General features: G+C 46.5%; 1 protein-coding gene across 1 annotated transcript in view; it reads left to right on the forward strand.

Moving 5' to 3' along the window:
- LOC140396084 (aldo-keto reductase family 1 member C1-like) overlaps positions 1–19,981 on the forward strand; it is a 78,077-nt gene that overhangs the window by 21,958 nt on the left and 36,138 nt on the right. Inside the window, exons 3-4 of the mRNA XM_072484181.1 lie at positions 4,259–4,381; positions 18,471–18,580. Of these exons, the coding sequence (XP_072340282.1) occupies positions 4,259–4,381; positions 18,471–18,580 (233 nt within the window). The remainder of the gene's footprint in view (positions 1–4,258; positions 4,382–18,470; positions 18,581–19,981) is intronic.

The raw sequence follows: 19,981 nt of genomic DNA on the forward strand, positions 1-19,981 counted from the left end.
AAAATAAAAATTCGGAATTACGAATACAAACGTATGAATTAGGAGCAGGAGTAGGTCATTCAGCCCCTCGAGCTTGCTTCCCCATTCAATAAGATCATGGCTGATCTGATTATAACCTCAACCCCACATTCCTGCCAACCCCCTCTAACCTTTCACCTTCTTGCTAATCAGGAATCAAAACTTTTTGCTGGTCTGTTAAGTTCTGCATCTCGCCTGCGACGATCCCCACAGCAGACAGACTGGAAAATTTAGGCCCAATGACTGAGCACTTGGACCAAGTGTGAGCTGATTAGAGTCACCAGGAGACTATGAAAGGTAGATTATATCTGACTCGTCATTGAAGCTGCTGTGATGGAGAACAGGAGAGTTTCCACACAGACTACAGAACACTTTAAAAAATGAGAGCAAATTGAATTGAACCTTGTGTCCTGGGTTGGTAAATGATTGTGATCTGTGAGCTGGAACAAATTAAATCATAGAATCATAGAAACTAACAGCACAGGACAAGGTCATTTGTGCCTTTATGTCTACTAGCACTTTGAAAGAATGTTTGTGCTTAGATTTGTAACCCCACACCACTTTTTTTTGTCCATAATGTTGCAAACATACAGATTTCGAACCTGCTCCACCATTCATAAAGTCATGGCTGATCTGAGAGGAACCTCCCGTCTACCCCTGAAAACCTTTCACCCCCTTGTTATTCAATAATCTATACATCTCTGCCTTAAACATAGTCAAAGATTCTGCTTCCACTCCATTCTGAGGAAGAGAGTTCCAGAGAGTCACGACCGTCTGAGAAATAAATTCTCCTCATCTCTCTTCAACGGGTGACCCCATATTTTTAAACCGTGACCCCCTAACCCTGTAGGTTGTTCAACTCCCTTTTAAAATTAAATAAACTTCCAATGCCTTTTCAGGTGGGGAGTTTGGCACGGAGTCAAAATAAATCTTCCTCATCCCAACCTGACGTTTTTGCCAGTGATTGTAAGGTTAGAACCTCTGATTTTGGTTATGGGGAGCACAAGGGCCCACTTTACAGGTAGTGGTGCAACAGAGAGCTAAAGTATGTTTAAAACAATGTTTATTCTATGAATCCAGTTAACATTTTATAAGCACACAGTAAACATCTTATCAACTACAAACACTGATATTTTCCCAAATACAATATTCTATAGGTAACCCTTAATAACTTCCCAAACAACATCCATAAGTTAAATCTTTCTTAAAATAAAGACAGCAGGTTTAAATGCTCTACAGAAACTGGTATTACTTTGAAATCATCAATGATCTGAAGACATTCTTTAGCTTGTAGAGAGAGAGATCATTATACAGCTGCTTGCTTTGAATGCAGCTATCCACCTCTGAAAACGAAACCAAAAAACACACTGCAGCTGCCAGCTCAAAAATGAAAGTGAAAGACAGACAGCGTAGCTCCACCACACACTGACATCACCCATTTCTTAAATGTTCATCCACCTGACGGTAGGGGATTCAATTGTAAGGGGGACAGATAGGCGTTTCTGTGGCCTCAAAAGAGACTCCGGAATGGAATGTTCCCCTCCCTGGTGCCAGTTTAAGGGATATCACTGAATGCCTGCAGGGCATACTGAAAGGGTAGGATAAGCAGACCGATATCATGGTACACACTGGTACTAACGATATAGGCAGAAAAAGGGATGAGGTCCTGCACGCAGAATTTAGGGAGCTAGGAAATAGATTTAAAAACAGGACCCAAAAAGTAGTAATCTCTGGATTAACGCATGGTTGGAGAAATAGTGCAGGAGGGAGGGATTTAGATATCTGGGTTATTGGGACTATTTTTGGCAACAGTAATCTTATACAGACAAGGCGAATGGTTTGCAACTGAACCAAAATGGGACCAGTGTCAAAGAACTAAGAACAATACAGCACAGGTAGAGGCCCTTTGGCTCTCGAAGCCTACACTGGTCATGATACCAATCTTGGCCAAAACCCTCAGCACTTCCTTGTGCCGTATCCATCTATACCCATCCAGTCCATGTGTTTGTCAAGATGCCTTTTGTACGCCGTTAATGTATCTGCTTCCACAACCTCCGCTGGCAACGTGTTCCAGGCGCTCACCACCCTCTGTGTAAAAAATTTTTTAAAATAAAAAACTGCCTCGCACATCTTCTCCCCCCCCCCCCCCCCTAAATGTTTCCCCATGGACTTTAAACCTATGCCCCCTGATGTCTAACCCCTCCACCCTTGGAAAGAGTGCCTTCCCATGCACTGTATCCATGTCCCTCATAATCTTGTAGACCTCTATCAGGTCATCCCTCAACCTCTGTCTTTCTAATGAAAACAGTCCAGTTTATTCAGCCTCTCCACATAGCTAACATCCTCCAGACCAGGAAACATCCTGATAAACCTCCTCTGCACCCTGTCCAATTCCTGCACATCCTTCTGGTAATGTGGCGACCAGAATTGTGTGCAATATTCTTAGTGTGGCCTTACCAAGGTTCAATACAACTGTAGCATGACTTGCCAATTTGTATACTTGATGCCCCGCACAATGAAGGCAAGCATCCCACATGCTTTCTTGACTACCTTGTCCACTTGTGTTGCCACCTTCAAAGATCTGGGAACCTGCACGCCCAGATATCTCTGACATTCTATATTCCTAAGAGTTTTGCCATTTACGGTATATTTCCCCTTTATGTTAGACCTACCAAAATGCATTACCTCACATTTGTCCGGATTAAACTCCATTTGCCAATCCTCTGCCCAAGTCTCCAACCTATCTATGTCCCGCTGTATGCCGGTCCCTTAAGGTAGCACAGCAGGTAGATACAGTGGTTCAGAAGGCATATGGTATACTTGCCTTTATTAGCCGACGGGTAGCATTTAAGAGCAGGGAGTTTATGAGGGAAGAGGTTTAGCGGGGATGTGAGGAAAAACCTTTTCACCCAGACGGTGGTGGGAGTCGAGAACTCGCTGCCTGAAAGGAGGCAGAGACCCTAATAACATTCAAGAAGTTTTTAGATGTGCAGTTGCGATGCCAAGGCATACAAGGATATGGACCAAGTGCTGGAAAATGGGATTAGAATGGTAAACTGGTTGTTTTTGACCAACGCAGACATGATGGGCTGAAGGGCCTTTTCTATGCTGTGGACCCTATGACTCTGAGGCTAGCACAGGAACATTGTGATCATCAGGAGTGCAATGATAATCCTGGAATAGCAAATGCGAGAGGGAAGCACAGGATTGGCAGAAAGTAAGTCCATTTGGGCCATCATGTCTGTGCTAGCTCTTTGAAGGAGTTTTAGTCTCACTCACCTCTTTTCTCAGAGCTCTGCTGTTTGTTTCCTTTAACTTTCCGTCCAGTTCCCTTTTGAACTTTATTATGAAGCTGGTTCACGGTAGCATAGTGGTTAGCACAATTGTTTCACAGCTTCAGACTCCCAGGTTCGATTCCCGGCTTGGGTCACTGTCTATACGGAGTCTGCATGTTCTCCTCGTGTCTGCGAGGGTTTCCTCCGAGTGGTACGGATTCCTCCCACACTCCAAAGGTGTTAAGTGGTTTGGTCATGCTAAATTGCCCTTAGTGCCCCCAAAAAAGGTTATGTGGGGGTTACGGGGATAGGGTAGAGACGTGGGCTTGAGTAGGGTGCTCTTTATAAGGGCCAGTGCCGACTCGATGGGCCAAATGGCCTCCTTCTGCACTGTAAATTCCATAATTCTATGTTTCTGCACCATGCTTTCAGGTTCCAGATCCATCAACTCACTGTGTTCAGAAACAAAATCTCCTCACCCCCTCCTCCCTGATTCTTTTGTCAATTATCTTAAATTTGTGCCCTCAGGGCAGCACGGTGGCACAGCGCTTAGCACTGCTGCCTCCCAGTGCCAGGGTCCTGTGTTCAATTCCGGCCATGGGTCACTGTCTGTGTGGAGTTTGTACGTTCTCTCCGTGTCTGCATGGGTTTCCTCTGGGTGCACCGGTTTCCTCCCACAGTACAAAGATGTGCAAGTTAGGTGGAGGCCATGATCAATTCCCCCTTAGTGTCTAGGGATGTGCAGGTTAGGTGGGGTTATGGGGATAAGGCAGGGAGTGGGCCTGGGTGGGGTGTTCTTTCAGAGGGTTGGTGCAGACTCAATGGGCCAAATGGCCTCGTTCTGCATTCTATCAACCTTCCAACCAGTGGCGAAAATGTTCCTTGTTTACGCTCTCAAAGCCTCAGAATAAATCTCTGCTTAACTTTTCCTGCGTGAAGTTAGGTTGTCCATTTCTCCCCTGTAGATTATGGAAAGCTGCAAGGATGCCGGCCTGGTGCGATCTATAGGAGTGTCCAACTTCAACCTTAACCAACTTGAGATGATCCTGAAGATGCCCAACCTGAAATACAAGCCGGTGTGTAACCAGGTAAGACATGGAAAAGAAACAAAAACAGCAAATGCTCGAAAAACCCCAGCGTGTCTGTCATCATCTGTGGAGAGAGAAGCGGAGTTGATGTTTCGAGTCCAATGTGACTCTTTTTCGGAACTGGAAGAACAAAGAACAATACAGCACAGGAACAGCCCCTTCGGCCCTCCAAGCCTGTGCCGACCATGGTACCTGCTTAAACTAAACTGTACGCACTTGCAGAGTCCATGGCCAGGATTCTCCGACCCCGCGCTGGGGGTCGGAGAATTGCGCCACGCTGTCCTGCTGATTCTTGGGCGCCCACGGGATCGCTGCGCCGGTTGGGGACCGTTGAAAGTGGCCCCCCTGGCGAATCTCCGCGCCTCGACGGGCTGAGTGCCAGCCGAGTTCGGCCGAGTCCCGCTGGCGTGGGTTACGTATGGTCCCACCCGGCAGGACATCGGCGTTCTGGCTGCGGGGGCTGTCTTGGTAGGTGGGGTGGAGGTATCTGACCCCAAGGGGCACCTCCATGGTGGCTACTCTCCAGTCCTCTGGAACTTCACCTGTAGCCAATTAGGATACAAAGATTACTGTCAAGGCTCCAGCAATTTCCTCCCTTGCCTCCCTCAGTATTTTACATAGATAGGAGCAGGAGAAGGCCTGCTCCGCCATTAATCACGATCATGGCAGATCATCCAACTCAATAGCATAATCCTGCTTTGTCAAAAAACAAAGAAAAATTACAGTGCAGGAACAGGCCCTTCGGCCCTCCAAGCCAGATCCTCTATCTAAAACTGTCACCTATTTTCTAAGGATCTGTATCCCTCTGCTCTATGCCCCTTCATGTATCTGTCTAGATACATCTTAAATGACGCTATCGTGCCCGCCTCTACCACCTCCCCCGGCAATACATTCCAGGCACCCACCACCCTCTGCGTAAAGAACTTTCCACGCATATCTCCCTTCAACTTTTCCCCTCTCACCTTGAACTTGTGACCCCTAGTAATTGAGTCCCCCACTCTGGGATAAAGCTTCTTGCTATCCACCCTGTCTATACTTCTCATGATTTTGTAGACCTCAATGAGGTCCCCCCTCAACCTCTGTCTTTCTAATGAAAATAATCCTAATCTACTCAACCTCTCTTCAGAGCTAGCGCCCTCCATACCAGGCAACATCCTGGTGAACCTCCTCTGCACCTTCTCCATAGCATCCACATCCTTTTGGTAATGTGGCGACCAGAACTGCACGCAGCATTCCAAATGTGGGTGAACCAAAGTCTTATACAACTGTAACATGACCTGCCAACTCTTGGACTCAATACCCCTTCCGATGAAGGAAAGCATGCCGTATGCCTTCGTGACCACTCTATTGACCTGCGCAGCCACCTTCAGGGTACAATGGACCTGAACACCCAGATCTCTCTGCACATCACTTTTACCCAGGGCTTTTTCATTTACCGTATAGTTCGCTCTTGAATTGGAACTTCCAAAATGCATCACCTCGCATTTGCCCGGATTGAACTCCATCTGCCATTTCTCCGCCCAACTCTCCAATCTATCTATATTCTGCTGTGTTCTCTGACCGTCCCTTTCACTATCTGCTACTCCACCAATCTTACTGTCATCTGCAAACTTGCTAATCAGACCACCTATACCTTCCTCCAGATCATTTATGTATATCACAAACAACAGTGGACCCAGCATAGATCCCTGTGGAACACCACTAGTCACAGTTCTCCATTTTGAGAAACTCCCTTCCACTACTACTCCCTGTCTCCTGTTGCACTGTCAGTTCTTTATCCATCTAGCTAGTACATCCTGGACCCCATGAGACTTTATTGAGGGCATTTAAAAGTTTATTGGATAAACATATGGATGATAATGGCATAGTGTAGGTTAGATGGCTTTTGTTTCGGTGCAACATCGTGGGCCGAAGGGCCTGTACTGCGCTGTATTGTTCTATGTTCTATGTTCTATGTTCTATGTTCACTTTCTCCATCAGCCTACCATGGGGAACGTTATCAAATGCCTCACTGAAGTCCATGTATATGACATCTACAGCCCTTCCCTCATCAATCAACTTTGTCACTTCCTCAAAGAATTCTATTAAGTTGGTAAGACATGACCTTCCCTGCACAAAGCCATGTTGCCTATCACTGATGAGCCAATTTTCTTCCAAATGGGAATAGATCCTATCTCTCAGTATCTTCTCCAGCAGCTTCCCTACCACTGATGTCAGGCTCACCGGTCTATAATTATCTGAATTATCCCTGCTACCCTTCTGAAACAAGGGGACAACATTAGCAATTCTCCAGTTCTCCGGTACCTCACCCGTGTTCAAGGATGCTACAAAGATATCTGTTAAGGCCCCAGCTATTTCCTCTCTCTCTTCCCTCAGTAACCTGGGATAGATCCCATCTGGACCTGGGGACTTGTCCACCTTAATGCCTTTTAGAATACCAAACACATCCTCCCTCCTTATGTCCGACTTGACCTAGAGTAATCAAACATCTATCCCTAACCTCAACATCCGTCATGTCCCTCTCCTCGGTGAATACCGATGCAAAGTACTTGTTTTCTCTAACTCCGCACATAACTTTCCTCCTTTGTCCTTAAGTGGGCCAACCCTTTCTCTAGTTACCCTCTTGCTCCTTGTATATGAATACAAGGCTTTGGGATTTTCCTTAACCCTGTTTGCTAAAGATATTTCATGACCCCTTTTAGCCCTCTTGATTCCCCATAGCCTTTGACCCCATTCTCCCCAAGTGCTATATCCAGCCGCCTCTTGAATATATTCAAAGTTTTAGCATCAACTACTTCCTGTGGTGAATTCCACAGGCTCACCACTCTGTGTGAAGAAATGTTTCCTTATCTCTGTCTGAAATAGATTACCCTGAATCCTCAGACTGTGACCCCTGGTTCTGGACACACCCATCATTGGTAACATCCTCCCTGCATCTACCCTGTCTAGTTCTGTTAAAATTTTATGAGTCTCTTTGAGATTCCGCCCTCATTCTTCTGAACTCCAGCGAGAGCAATCGCAACCTAGTCACTCTCTCCTCACATGACAGTTCCGTCATCCCTGGAATCAGTCTGGTCAACCTTTGCTGCACTCCCTCGAGAGCAAGAACATCCTTTCTCAGCAAAGGAGACCAAAACTGCTTACAATACTCCAAGTGCGGCCTCACCAAAGCCCTGTACAATTGCAGCAACACATCCCTGCTTCTATACTTGAAACCTCTCGCAATGAAGGCCAACATACCATTAGCCATTCTGGGGTAGATCCCATCAGGCCCTGGGCACTTATCTACTTTAATGCTTTTCAAGATGCCCAACACCTCTTCTTTATTAATGTCAACACGACTCAGAATATCTACACACTCTACTCCTCATCATCCAAATCTTTCTCTTTGGTGAATACTGAGGCAAAGTATTCATTTAGTATCATCACCCATTTTCTCTGGTTCCCTCCAATATTGCTCCAATACCTTGAATGGACCAACCTTTTTTCTGGCTACCCTCTTGCTCTTTACATATGTATAAAACGGCTTAGGATTTTCCTTAATCCTGTTTGCCAATGACATTTCATGACTCCTTTTAGCCTTCCTAACTCCTACCTTAAGTTCCTTCCTACTTTCTTTATATTCTTCAAGGGCTTCATTCCAAGAAATTAGGTGTCCTTGTTCACAATTTCCTTAAAGTTAACGTGCAGGTTCAGTCGGCAGTTAGGAAGGAAAATGCAATGTTAACATTCATGTCAAGAGGGCTAGAATACAAGACCAAGGATGTACTTCTGAGGTTGTATAAGGTTCTGGACAGACCCCATTTGGAGTATTGTGAGCAGTTTTGGGTCCCGTATCTAAGGAAGGATGTGCTGGACTTGGAAAGGGTCCAGAGGAGGTTCACAAGAATTATCCCTGGAATGAACAACTTGTCGTATGAGGAACGGTTGAGGACTCTGGGTCTGTACTTGTTGGAGTTTAGAAGGATGAGGAGGGATCTTATTGAAACTTACAGGGTCCTGTGAGGTCTGGATAGAGTGGACGTGGAGAGGATGTTTCCACTTGTAGGAAAAACTAGAACCAGAGGACACAATCTCAGACGAAAGGGATGATCCTTTAAAACAGAGATGAGGAGGAATTTCTTCAGACTGAGGGTGTTGAATCTGTGGAACTCTTTGCCGCAGAAGGCTGTGGAGGCCAAATCACTGAGTGTCTTTAAGACAGAGATAGAAAGTTCTTGATTAATAAGGGGTTATGGGGAGAAGGCAGGAGAATGGGGATGAGAAACATATCGGCAATGATTGAATAGCGGAGCAGACTCGATGAGCCGAGTGGCCAATTGTGCTCCTATGTCTTATGGTCTTACACTCCGTATGCTTCACCTGATGCCTGTGTCTACGTATTTACATTGTGTATTTTATGTTTGTCCTATTATGTATTTTCTTTTCATGTGTGGAATGTGGTTTAGCACAGGACTAAATTGCTGGCTTTGAAAGCTGACCAAGGCAGGCCAGCAGCACAGTTCAATTCCCATACCAGCCTTCCTGAACAGGTGCCGGAATATGGCGACTAGGGGCTTTTCACAGTAACTTCATTTGAAGCCTACTTGTGACAATAAGCGATTTTCATTTCATTCAAGTGTCTGTGCGGCACACAGAACAATACCTTTCACTGTAACTCGGTACACATGACAATAAACAAATCCATCATTTGCAACAGCACTGGGATGACCTTGTCCAGAGACTCTGTGTCTGACTTGGAAGAAGCACCAAGGGATTGCTTAAGAAGGGGAAAATACAGTACGGAAGTAAGCTTGTAGAACAGAAAGATTAACACTAAGAGTTTCTATAGATATGGGAAGGGAAACAGATTGGTAAAGACAAATATAAGCCCCCTGTAGACAGAAACAGGGGAATGCATAATAAAGGACAAAGAAATGGCTGAGCAATTGAATACATACTTTGGTTCTGTCTTCACAAAAGAGGACACAAATCAGATACCAGAAATGTTGGAGAATGAAAGGTTTAGTGAGAGGGAAGAACTGAGGGAGATCAATATTAGTAGACAAATGGTGCTGGGAAAATTGATAGGATTGAAGACTGATAAATCCTCAGGGCCTGAGAATCTGCATCCCAGAGTGCTTATGGAGGTGGTTTTGGAAATAGTGGACAGTTGACAAGGGGGAGCTAGTCGATGTGATATATTTGGACTTTCAGAAGGCGTTTGACGAAGTCCTGCAGAAGAGATTATTGTGCAAGAACAAAGCGCATGGGATTCGGGGAAGTGTATTAAGGTGGATAGAAAACTGGTTGGCAGAGAGGAAACAAAGAGTAGGAATTAATGGGTCCTTTTCAAATTGGCAAGCAGTGGAGTGCCACAGGGCACGAACTAGAGGGAACAAAATGTAGCATCTCAAAGTTTGCAGATGATACCAAATTAGGTGGGAGGGCGAACTGTGACGAAGATGCAGGGATCGTACAGCATGATCTGGACAGGTGGGCAAGAACAAAGAACAACAAAGAACAAAGAAATGTACAGCACAGGAACAGGCCCTTCGGCCCTCCAAGCCCGCGCCGACCATGCTGCCCGACTAAACTACAATCTTCTACACTTCCTGGGTCCGTATCCCTCTATTCCCATCCTATTCATGGATTTGTCAAGATGCCCCTTAAATGTCACTATCGTCCCTGCTTCCACCACCTCCTCCAGTAGAGAGTTCCAGTCACCCACTACTCTCTGCGTAAAAAAAACTTGCCTCATACATCTACTCTAAACGTTGCCCCTCTCACCTTAAACTTATGCCCCCTAGTAATTGACCCTCTACCCTGGGGAAAAGCCTCTGACTATCCACTCTGTCTATGCCCCTCATAATTTTGTAGATCTCTATCAGGTCACCCATCAACCTCCTTCGTTCCAGTGAGAACAAACCGAGTTTATTCAACCGCTCCTCATAGCTAATGCCCTCCATACCAGGCAACATTCTGGTAAATCTCTTCTGCACCCTCTCTAAAGCCTCCACATCCTTCTGGTAGTGTGGCGACCAGAATTGAACACTCTTCTCCAAGTGTGGCCTAACTAAGGTTCTATACAGCTGCAACATGACTTGCCAATTCTTATGCTCAATGCCCCGGCCAATGAAGGCAAGCATGCCTTATGCCTTCTTGACTACCTTCTCCACCTGTGTTGCCCCTTTCAGTGACCTGTGGACCAGTACTCATAGATCTCTTTGACTTTCAATACTCTTGAGGCTTCTACCATTCACTGTATATTCCCTACCTGCATTAGACCTCACATTTGTCCAGATTAAACTCCATCTGCCATCTCTCCGCCCAAGTCTCCAAACAATCTAAATCCCGCTGTAACCTCTGACAGTCCTCATCGCTATCCGCAATTCCACCAACCTTTGTGTCGTCTGCAAACTTACTAATCAGACCAGTTACGTTTTCCTCCAAATCATTTGTATATACTACAAACAGCAAAGGTCCCAGCACTGATCCCTGTTGAACGCCACTGGTCACAGCCCTCCAATTAGAAAAGCATCCTTCCATTGCTACTCTCTGCCTTCTATGACCTAGCCAGTTCTGTATCCACCTTGCCAGCTCACCCTTGATCCCGTGTGACTTCACCTTTTGTACTAGTCTACCATGAGGGACCTTGTCAAAGGCCTTACTGAAGTCCATATAGACAACATCCACTGCCCTACCTGCATCAATCATCTTGGTGACCTCCTCGAAAAACTCGATCAAGTTAGTGAGACATGACCTCCCCTTCACAAAACCATGCTGCCTCTCACTAATACGTTTAGAGTAGATGTACGAGGCAAGTTTTTTACGCAGAGGGTAGTGGGTGCCTGGAACTCACTACCGGAGGAGGTAGTGGAGGCAGGGACGATAGGGACATTTAAGGGGCATCTTGACAAATATATGAATAGGATGGGAATAGAAGGATACGGACCCAGGAAGTGTAGAAGATTGTAGTTTAGTCGGGCAGTATGGTCGGCACGGGCTTGGAGGGCCGAAGGGCCTGTTCCTGTGCTGTACATTTCTTTGTTCTTTGTTCTTTGTTCTTTGTTTGTCCATTTGCTTCCAAATGAGAGTAGATCCTGTCTCGAAGAATTCTCTCCAGTAATTTCCCTACCACTGAAGTAAGGCTCACCGGCCTGTAGTTCCCTGGTTCCTTGCTACCCTTCTTAAACAGAGGAACAACATTGGCTATTCTCCAGTCCTCCGGGACATCCCCTGAAGACAGTGAGGATCCAAAGATTTCTGTCAAGGCCTCAGCAATTTCCTCTCCAGCCTCCTTCAGTATTCTGGGGTAGATCCCATCAGGCCCTGGGGACTTATCTACCTTAATATTTTTTAAGACACCCAACACCTCATCTTTTTGGATCACAATGTGACCCAGGCTATCTACACACCCTTCTCCAGACTCAACATCTACCAATTTCTTCTCTTTGGTGAATACTGATGCAAAGTATTCATTTCATACCCCGCCCATTTCCTCTGGCTCCACACATAGATTCCCTTGCCTATCCTTCAGTGGGCCAACTCTTTCCCTGGCTACCCTCTTGCTTTTTATGTATGTGTAAAAAGCCTTGGGATTTTCGTTAACCCTATTTGCCAATGACTTTTCGTGACCCCTTCTAGCCCTCCTGACTCCTTGCTTAAGTTCCTTCCTACTTTCCTTATATTCCACACAGGCTTCGTCTGTTCCCAGCCTTTTAGCCCTGACAAATGCCTCCTTTTTCTTTTTGACGAGGCCTACAATATCTCTCGTTATCCAAGGTTCCCGAAAATTGCTGTATTTATCCTTCTTCCTCACAGGAACATGCCGGTCCTGAATTCCTCTCACTTGACATGTCAGATGTTGATTTGCCCTCAAACATCCGCCCCCAATCTATGTTCTTCAGTTCCCGCCTAATATTGTTATAATTAGCCTTCCCCCAATTTAGCACATTCATCCTAGACCACTCTTAACCTTGTCCACCAGCACTTTAAAACTTACTGAATTGTGGTCACTGTTCCCGAAATGCTCCCCTACTGAAATATCTACCACCTGGCCGGGCTTATTCCCCAATACCAGGTCCAGTACCGCCCCTTCCCTAGTTGGACTGTCTACATATTGTTTTAAGAAGCCCTCCTGGATGCTCCTTACAAACCCTGCCCCGTCTAAGCCCCTGGTACTTAGTGAGTCCCATTCAATATTGGGGAAGTTGAAGTCTCCCATCACCACAACCCTGTTGTTTTTACTCTTTTCCAAAATCTGTCTACCTATCTGCTCCTCTATCTCCCACTGGCTGTTGCTCCCTGTAGTAAACCCCCAACATTGTGACAACACCCTCCTTATTCCTGATCTCTACCCATATAGCCTCACTGCCCTCTGAGGTGTCTTCCCGCAGTACAGATGTGATATTCTCCCTAACCAGTAGCGCAACTCCGCCACCCCTTTTACATCCCCCTCTATCCCGCCTGAAACATCTAAATCCTGGAACGTTTAGCTGCCAATCCTGCCCTTCCCTCAACCAGGTCTCTGTAATGGCAACAACATCATAGTTCCAAGTACTAATCCAAGCTCTAAGTTCATCTGCCTTACCCGTAATACTTCTTGCATTAAAACATATGCACTTCAGGCCACCAGACCCGCTGTGTTCAGCAACTTCTCCCTGTCTGCTCTGCCTCAGAGCCACACTGTCCCTATTCCCTAGTTCTCCCTCAATGCTCTCACCTTCTGACCTATTGCTCCCGTGCCCACCCCCCTGCCATACTAGTTTAAACCCGCCCGTGTGACACTAGCAAACCTCGCGGCCAGGGAATTTATGCCTCTCCAGTTTAGATGCAACCCGTCCTTATATAGGTCACACCTGCCCCGGAAGAGCTCCCAGTGGTCCTGATAACGGAAACCCTCCCTCCTACACCAGCTGTTTAGCCACGTGTTTAGCTGCTCTATCTTCCTATTTCTAGCCTCACTGGCACCTGGCACAGGGAATAATCCCGAGATTACAACCCTCGAGGTCCTGTCTTTTAACTTTCTGCCTAGCTCCCTGAACACCTGCTGCAGGACCTCATGCCCCTTCCTGCCTATGTCGTTAGTACCAATATGTATAACGACCTCTGCCTGTTTGCCCTCTCCCTTCAGGATGCCCTCTATCCGTTCAGAGCCATCCTGGACCCTGGCACCAGGGAGGCAACATACCATCCTGGAGTCTCTTTCACGTCCACAGAAATGCCTATCTGTGCCCCTGACTATAAGAGTCCCCTATTACTATTGCTCTTCTGCGCTTTGACCCTCCCTTCTGAACATCAGAGCCAGCCGTGGTGCCACGGCTCTGGCTGCTGCTGTTTTCCCCTGATAGGCTATCACCCCTGACAGTATCCAAAGGGGTATACCTGTTCGAGAGGGGGACAACCACAGGGGATTCCTGCACTGACTGCCTGCCCTTTCTGGTGGTCACCCATTTCTCTGCCTGCACCTTGGGTGTGACCACATTTACATAACTGCGATCTATGACACTTTCCGCCACCTGCATGCTCCTAAGTGCATCCAATTGCTGCTCCAGCCGAACCATGCGGTCTGTGAGGAGCTCCAGTTGGGTGCACTTTCTGCAGATGAAGCCATCCGGGATTCTGGAAGCCTCCCGGACCTGCCACATCTCACAGTCAGAGCACTGCACCCCTCTAACTGACATTGCATCAATTAATTAAAATTAAAAGTTTAAAAAAAAATTATATATTTTTTTAAAGTTACTGTTAACTATCTGTTTCCTAGCACTAGATTTCTAATATAAATGCGAAAGCTAAATATAGTACTCTCCGATCTCTGGCTTAGATACCCCTCGAAATTATAATTAAGTAATTATGTTTAATTAGTTACCAATGCTTAATTTTTTTAATTTAGTGTAGATTCCCAACCAGCCACTCAGGTCACAGCTTTTCTGTGATGTCACTTCAGTTTCCCCCCGACACACACAATTTGAAAAAGGTATAAAAGTAAAAATGAGTAAAAATCACTTACTTACCTTCTGAGTGTCTTAGATGTTCTCAGGTTCTCTCCCTGACAGAGACTGCTCCTCCTCCTCCGAACGGCTCCCGAAACTAGGCCGCGATCTTTTAAAATCTCCGCTCTGACTCGCAGCTCCTGCGCTTTTTAAATCTCCCCGGCTTTTTAAATCTCCCGGCTGTCTCTCCTCCCGTGCTGTTTTCAATGTCCCGGCTCTCTCTCCACTCGCGCTGTTTTCACTGTCCCGGCTCTCTCTCCACTCGCGCTGTTTTCAATGTCCCGGCTTTCTCTCCACTCGCGCTGTTTTCAATGTCCCGGCTCACTCTCCACTTGCGCTGTTTTTACTGTGCCGGCTCTCTCTCCACTCGTGCTGTTTTCACTGTCCCGGCTGTCTCTCCTCCCGCGCTGTTTTCACTGCCCCGGCTGTCTCTCCTCCCGCGCTGTTTTCACTGTCCCAGCTGTCTCTCCTCCCGCGCTGTTTTCGCTGTCCCGGCTGTCTCTCCTCCCGCGCTGTTTTCACTGCCCCGGCTGTCTCTCCTCTCGCGCTGTTTTCACTGTCCCGGCTGTCTCTCCTCTCGCGCTGTTTTCGCTGTCCCGGCTGTCTCTCCTCCCGCGCTGTTTTCAATGTCCAAGTGGACAAATGACCCTCTTATGGACTGCAACCCACGCTGTTTGCAAGTGGGCAAATCAATGGCAGATGTAGCATAATTTGGATAAGTGTGAGGTTTTGAAGCAAATACAGGATGGCAGATTACTACATGAATGGTTGTAAATTGGAAGAGGGGAGTATGCAGCGGGACATTGATAGATTTGATTGGATTTGTTTATTGTCATGTGTACCGAGGTACAGTGAAAAGTATTTTTCTGCGAGCAGCTCAACAGATCATTAAGTACATTGGAAGAAAAGCGAAGAAAAGAAAATACATAATAGGGCAACACAAGATATACAATGTAACTACATAAGCACTGGCATCGGATGAAGCATACAGGGTGTAGTGTTGATGAGGTCAGTCCATAAGAGGGTCATTTAGAATGCTGGTAACAGTGGGAAAGAAGCTGTTTTTGAGTCTGTTCGTGCGTGTTCTCAGACTTCTGTATCTCCTGCCCGATGGAAGAAGTTGGAAGGTGAGTAAGCAGGGTGGGAGGGGTCTTTGATTATACTGCCCGCTTTCCCCAGGCAGCGGGAGGTGTAGATGGAGTTAATGAATGGGAGGCAGGTTCGTGTGATGGACTGGGCGGTGTTCACGACTCTCTGAAGTTTCTTGCGGTCCTGAGCCGAGCAGTTGCCGTACCAGGCTGTGATGCAGCCCGATAGGATGCTTTCTATGGTGCATCTGTAAAAGTTGGTATGCAACAGGCGGTATTGAAGGCTCATGGTATGTTTGTCTTCATTGCGAGAGGTTTAGAGTACAGAAGCAGGGATGTTTTGCTGCAATTATACAGGGTCTTGGTGAGGCCACACCTAGAATATTGTGTGCACTTTTGGTCTCCTTCTCTGAGGAAGGATGTTCTTGCTCTCGAGGAAGTGCAGCGAAGGTCTACCAGACTGATTCCAGGGATGGCAGGACTGTCATATGAGGAGAGATTGACTAGGTTATGATTGATTATGAGGCGGCTAGGTATAGCACTTGGGGCAAATGGGATCAAAGACTATGGGGAGAAAGCAGGATTAGGCTATTGAGTTGGATGATCAGCCATGATTGTGTTAAATGGCAGAGCAGGCTCGAAGGGCCAAAAGGCCTCCTCCTGCTCCTATCTTCTATGTATCTATGATTCGGTTTGAGTCCTGGGCTCCAAAAGACCTCCGACTGCTGTCTCCCTTGGATGTTTCTGCTTCAACAACTGTGTGGTGCTCACCAGATTGTGCTCCAGAAGCCTGTCCACTAATGTCACCCACCAAAGTGTGTGTCTCTGAACTGGTGGACGGTGGGGGTGATAGCTGTGAAGCCTCAATGTGCTCATCTCTGAGGTGGTCTTTTCGATGACACGGTAGAGATTCCGGATGGCCCATCCCCATCACATAAACATCCTGTGAGACGATGGACATTTGGTTATAGGGAGGGTCATTGTGTCTGACATGAAGACTCGCTTGAGGCAGGTCATTTGGGTGAAGAGGCAGTGGATCCTCACCTCTGCGGCACAGGTCAACCTCGCTGTCAGTGACTACTCTCTCCTAGGTCAACCTCGCGATCTCCATGGCCCGTTCCTCATACGGGGTGGGGAATCGAATGTCAGGCACTCCGCCCCAGTCTTGGCCCTTTCATCATAGATCATAGAATTTACAGTGCAAAAGGAGGCCATTCGGCCCATCGAGTCTGCACCGGCTCTTAGAAAGAGCACCCTACCCAAGGTCAACGCCTCCACCCTATCCCCATAACCCAGTAACCCCACCCAACACTAAGGGTAATTTTGGACACTAAGGGCAATTTATCATGGCCAATCCACCTAACCTGTACATCTTTGGACTGGTTTCCTGTTTATTATGGGCTATCTTCTCCTGCAGGGGCAAGAGCGGGCAATGTGAGTTGCACGCTGATGTGTCCTGACAGGGTCTACAGCAGGTAACGTGTGGGCACCGCACTGGGACATGACACTGCTGGTTTGGTGGCAGAGGGTTCTGAGGAGCAAGCAGGTAAATTAGATCTGGGGAGGGTGAGAGCTGTCAGCCAGTGATTTTGGGATGTGAGAGTTGGAAATTTGAGGGGTGGCAGGCGGAGCTGATGCCAGGATAGAGGTGGCAACTTGCAGCTCAGTGGAGGTCGTTGCTCTTCTTCCGACATTGGACGGCGGTCCTCCTTGTCATGCTGCCCAAACTGACAGCTGCTGCCACTGCCTCTCAGGTGGCATTGGTGGCCCTGCTGCTCGTCCTCCAACTCCCTCTAAGTTGGAACAGGAAATCCTGTCTCTCATCCACAGCATTGGGAAGCTTGGCCAGGTTAGCATTAAAAGTGAAGAGCAGGTCTATGTGCTGACAAGCTGTGTGTTGACTGGGGTGAGTGTTGAAGGAACGTTTAAAAGCAGCTACCCCTTGTTAGCGGCGAGACGCTCAGGCACGTGTCCAAGCGTATCAGATGGCGAGAAAGCTTGTAATGGCGAGGAGCTGGTAGGAGCTCATTTCTGGCACTAAGTACCATTACATTTGGCCACGATCTCGCCAAAGCGGCTGCCAAGAAACACCCCGCTAATCATGCCCAAAATGGCACTAAAATCTTTCTGTTCAATCTCACCTCCGGTTTCAGATCAAGAACCTTTCAACAGATTCCAAAACCTTGGAATCTTATCCTGAAACATTTAACTCTATTTCTCTCTGCCCAGATTAGAAACCAAAGCTATTGAGCGTTTCCAGAACTTTCTGTTTTATTTCAGATTTTTAGCATCCACAGTAGAAACGCTCAAGATAGAGACCCAAAGCTTCCTTGAAAGGTTTCAGCGACTGCCCACTCTCCACAAAGTGATCAATTTGATTGTCCTGCCTCTGTTAAAACTGGAACTAGGCATGTATGAGGCCGTTTGAAATCTTTAATATTTCAACTTCCCATGTATTGCTTTGACTCCGTAGATAACTCTCATCTGAAGCTCCACACCAGGGCTTGAGTACATAAAATCAGCTGCCTGTCGAGTGCGAGACAAAGGGTGTGCAGTACCTCTGAAGGTACTGACTGTTTAACTGAGCGTCTACCTGTTCAGGTGGACGTGCAAGATCCCAAAATACCAGTTAATGAATTATTCTGCTGCTCTGGCCTGAGTTCCTGCATTAGCTAACAGCACCCACCTCAATTTACTACCCCTGCTCTTACAAGAGGCAGTCTCGCTGTACTCCAGGAATAGTTCACTGCGTATGTGAATGAAAAATGAAAGTCGCTTATTGTCATAAGTAGGCTTCAATGAAGTTACTGTGAAAAGCCCCTAGTCGCCACATTCCGGCGCCTATTCGGGGAGGCTGGTACGGGAATTGAACCGTGCTGCTTGCCTGCCTTGGTTGCTTGAAAAGCCAGCGATTTAACCCAGTGTGCTAAACTAGCCCTCGTATGTTTGAAATATTTTGATGCAGACATGATGAAGTTTTGTCACATTTCTCGTCGAAACCCATTCTGGCCTTTGACTTTTTTGCAGGTTGAATGTCACCCATATTTGAACCAGAACAAAATGCTAAAATATTGTCATTCCAAAAATATTGTTCTCGTATGTTACAGTCCCTTGGGAACATCAAAAGACCCAAAGTGGTAAGTTCATCAAGCTGCAAGGTGAAACTCAATTCCAAGCATTCTGTATTATCAGATGTAATTCACTGCAGATTCTTGTTGGGTGTGGGGAGCTGGAGACTCGGAATGTAAGAATCTCTTGCTCGAAGCCTTAAATCTGTGTCCCCTCATCCTTTCCCATCTCTATCAACTCGCCTCTCAATCTCCTTCACTCAGAGGAGAGCAATACCAGTTTCTCCAACTCTAACCTTGTCGCTAAAATCCTCCCATTCTTGAAACCATTCTGGTAAATCTCTTCCGTACCCTCTCAAGAAGCCTCATAAGCCTTCCTAAAGCATGGTGACCAGAATTTGACTAAATGTATCTTTCCATATTTCCCCAAGCTTGTCCATTGGCTTCGGTGGAAGGGGCAGAGTTTGTAAGGTGTATCCAGGAAGGCTTCTTGATGCAAGTTGTAGATAGTCCAAAGAGGAAAGGAGTAGTACTGGACCTGGTATTGAGGAATGAGGCTGGGTAGGTGGTTGAAATTTCTGTAGGAGAACATTTTGGGAGTAGTGACCACAATTATGTATGTTTTGGGGTGCTTTTGGATAGGGATGAGGGTAACACCAGTGCTAAACTGGGGAAATGAAAATTACGATAACATTAGATAGGAATTGAAGAATTTGGATTGGGTGCGGCTGCTGAAGGGTAAATGAACATCGGTCATGTGGGAGTCTTTCAAGTGACAGTTAATTAAGATTCAGGAAAGTCACATTCCTGAGAGAAAGAAGGATAAGTAGGGGATGTTTAGGGTCCCTTGGATAACGAGGGATATTGTGAACATCATAAAAAAGAAGGAGGCTTTTGTACGGTCGAGAAGGGTGGGGACAGTCAAAACCCTTGAGGAGCAAAAAGAAAAGAGAAAGGTACTTAAGCGGGAAATTAGGAGGGTTAGGAGGGGTCATGAAAAGTCCTTGGCAAGTGGGATTAAGGTGAATCCCAAAGCTTTACCTTCATATGTAAAAATCAAGAGGGTGGCCAGAGAAAGGGGCGAAATGCCCCTCGGGCGCTCTCATCGGAAAGGACAGGCGCCTAGCCACTTAAGGACAGTGGGAGGAATCTATGTGTTGCGCAAGAGGTAATGGGTGAGATACTTAATGAGTACTTTGCATCAGTGTTCACCAAAGAGAAGGTCTTTGTGGAAGATGATTCTTGAGTAGGGTGTGTGGATAGTCTGGGTCATGTTGACATCAAAAAGGAGGAGGTATTGGGTGTTTTAAAAGACAATAAGGTAAATAAGTCTCCTACGACTAAAGAGAAAATGCTGGAAAATCTCAAAGTCTGGCAGCATCTGTAGGGAGAGAAAAGAGCTAATGTTTCGAGTCCGATGAATCTTTGTCAAAGCTACCAGACTGAGAAAGTGGGAAATATTTATACTGT

Source organism: Scyliorhinus torazame, chromosome 19 (genome assembly GCF_047496885.1).
Source record: "Scyliorhinus torazame isolate Kashiwa2021f chromosome 19, sScyTor2.1, whole genome shotgun sequence".
Lineage (NCBI taxonomy): Eukaryota > Metazoa > Chordata > Chondrichthyes > Carcharhiniformes > Scyliorhinidae > Scyliorhinus > Scyliorhinus torazame.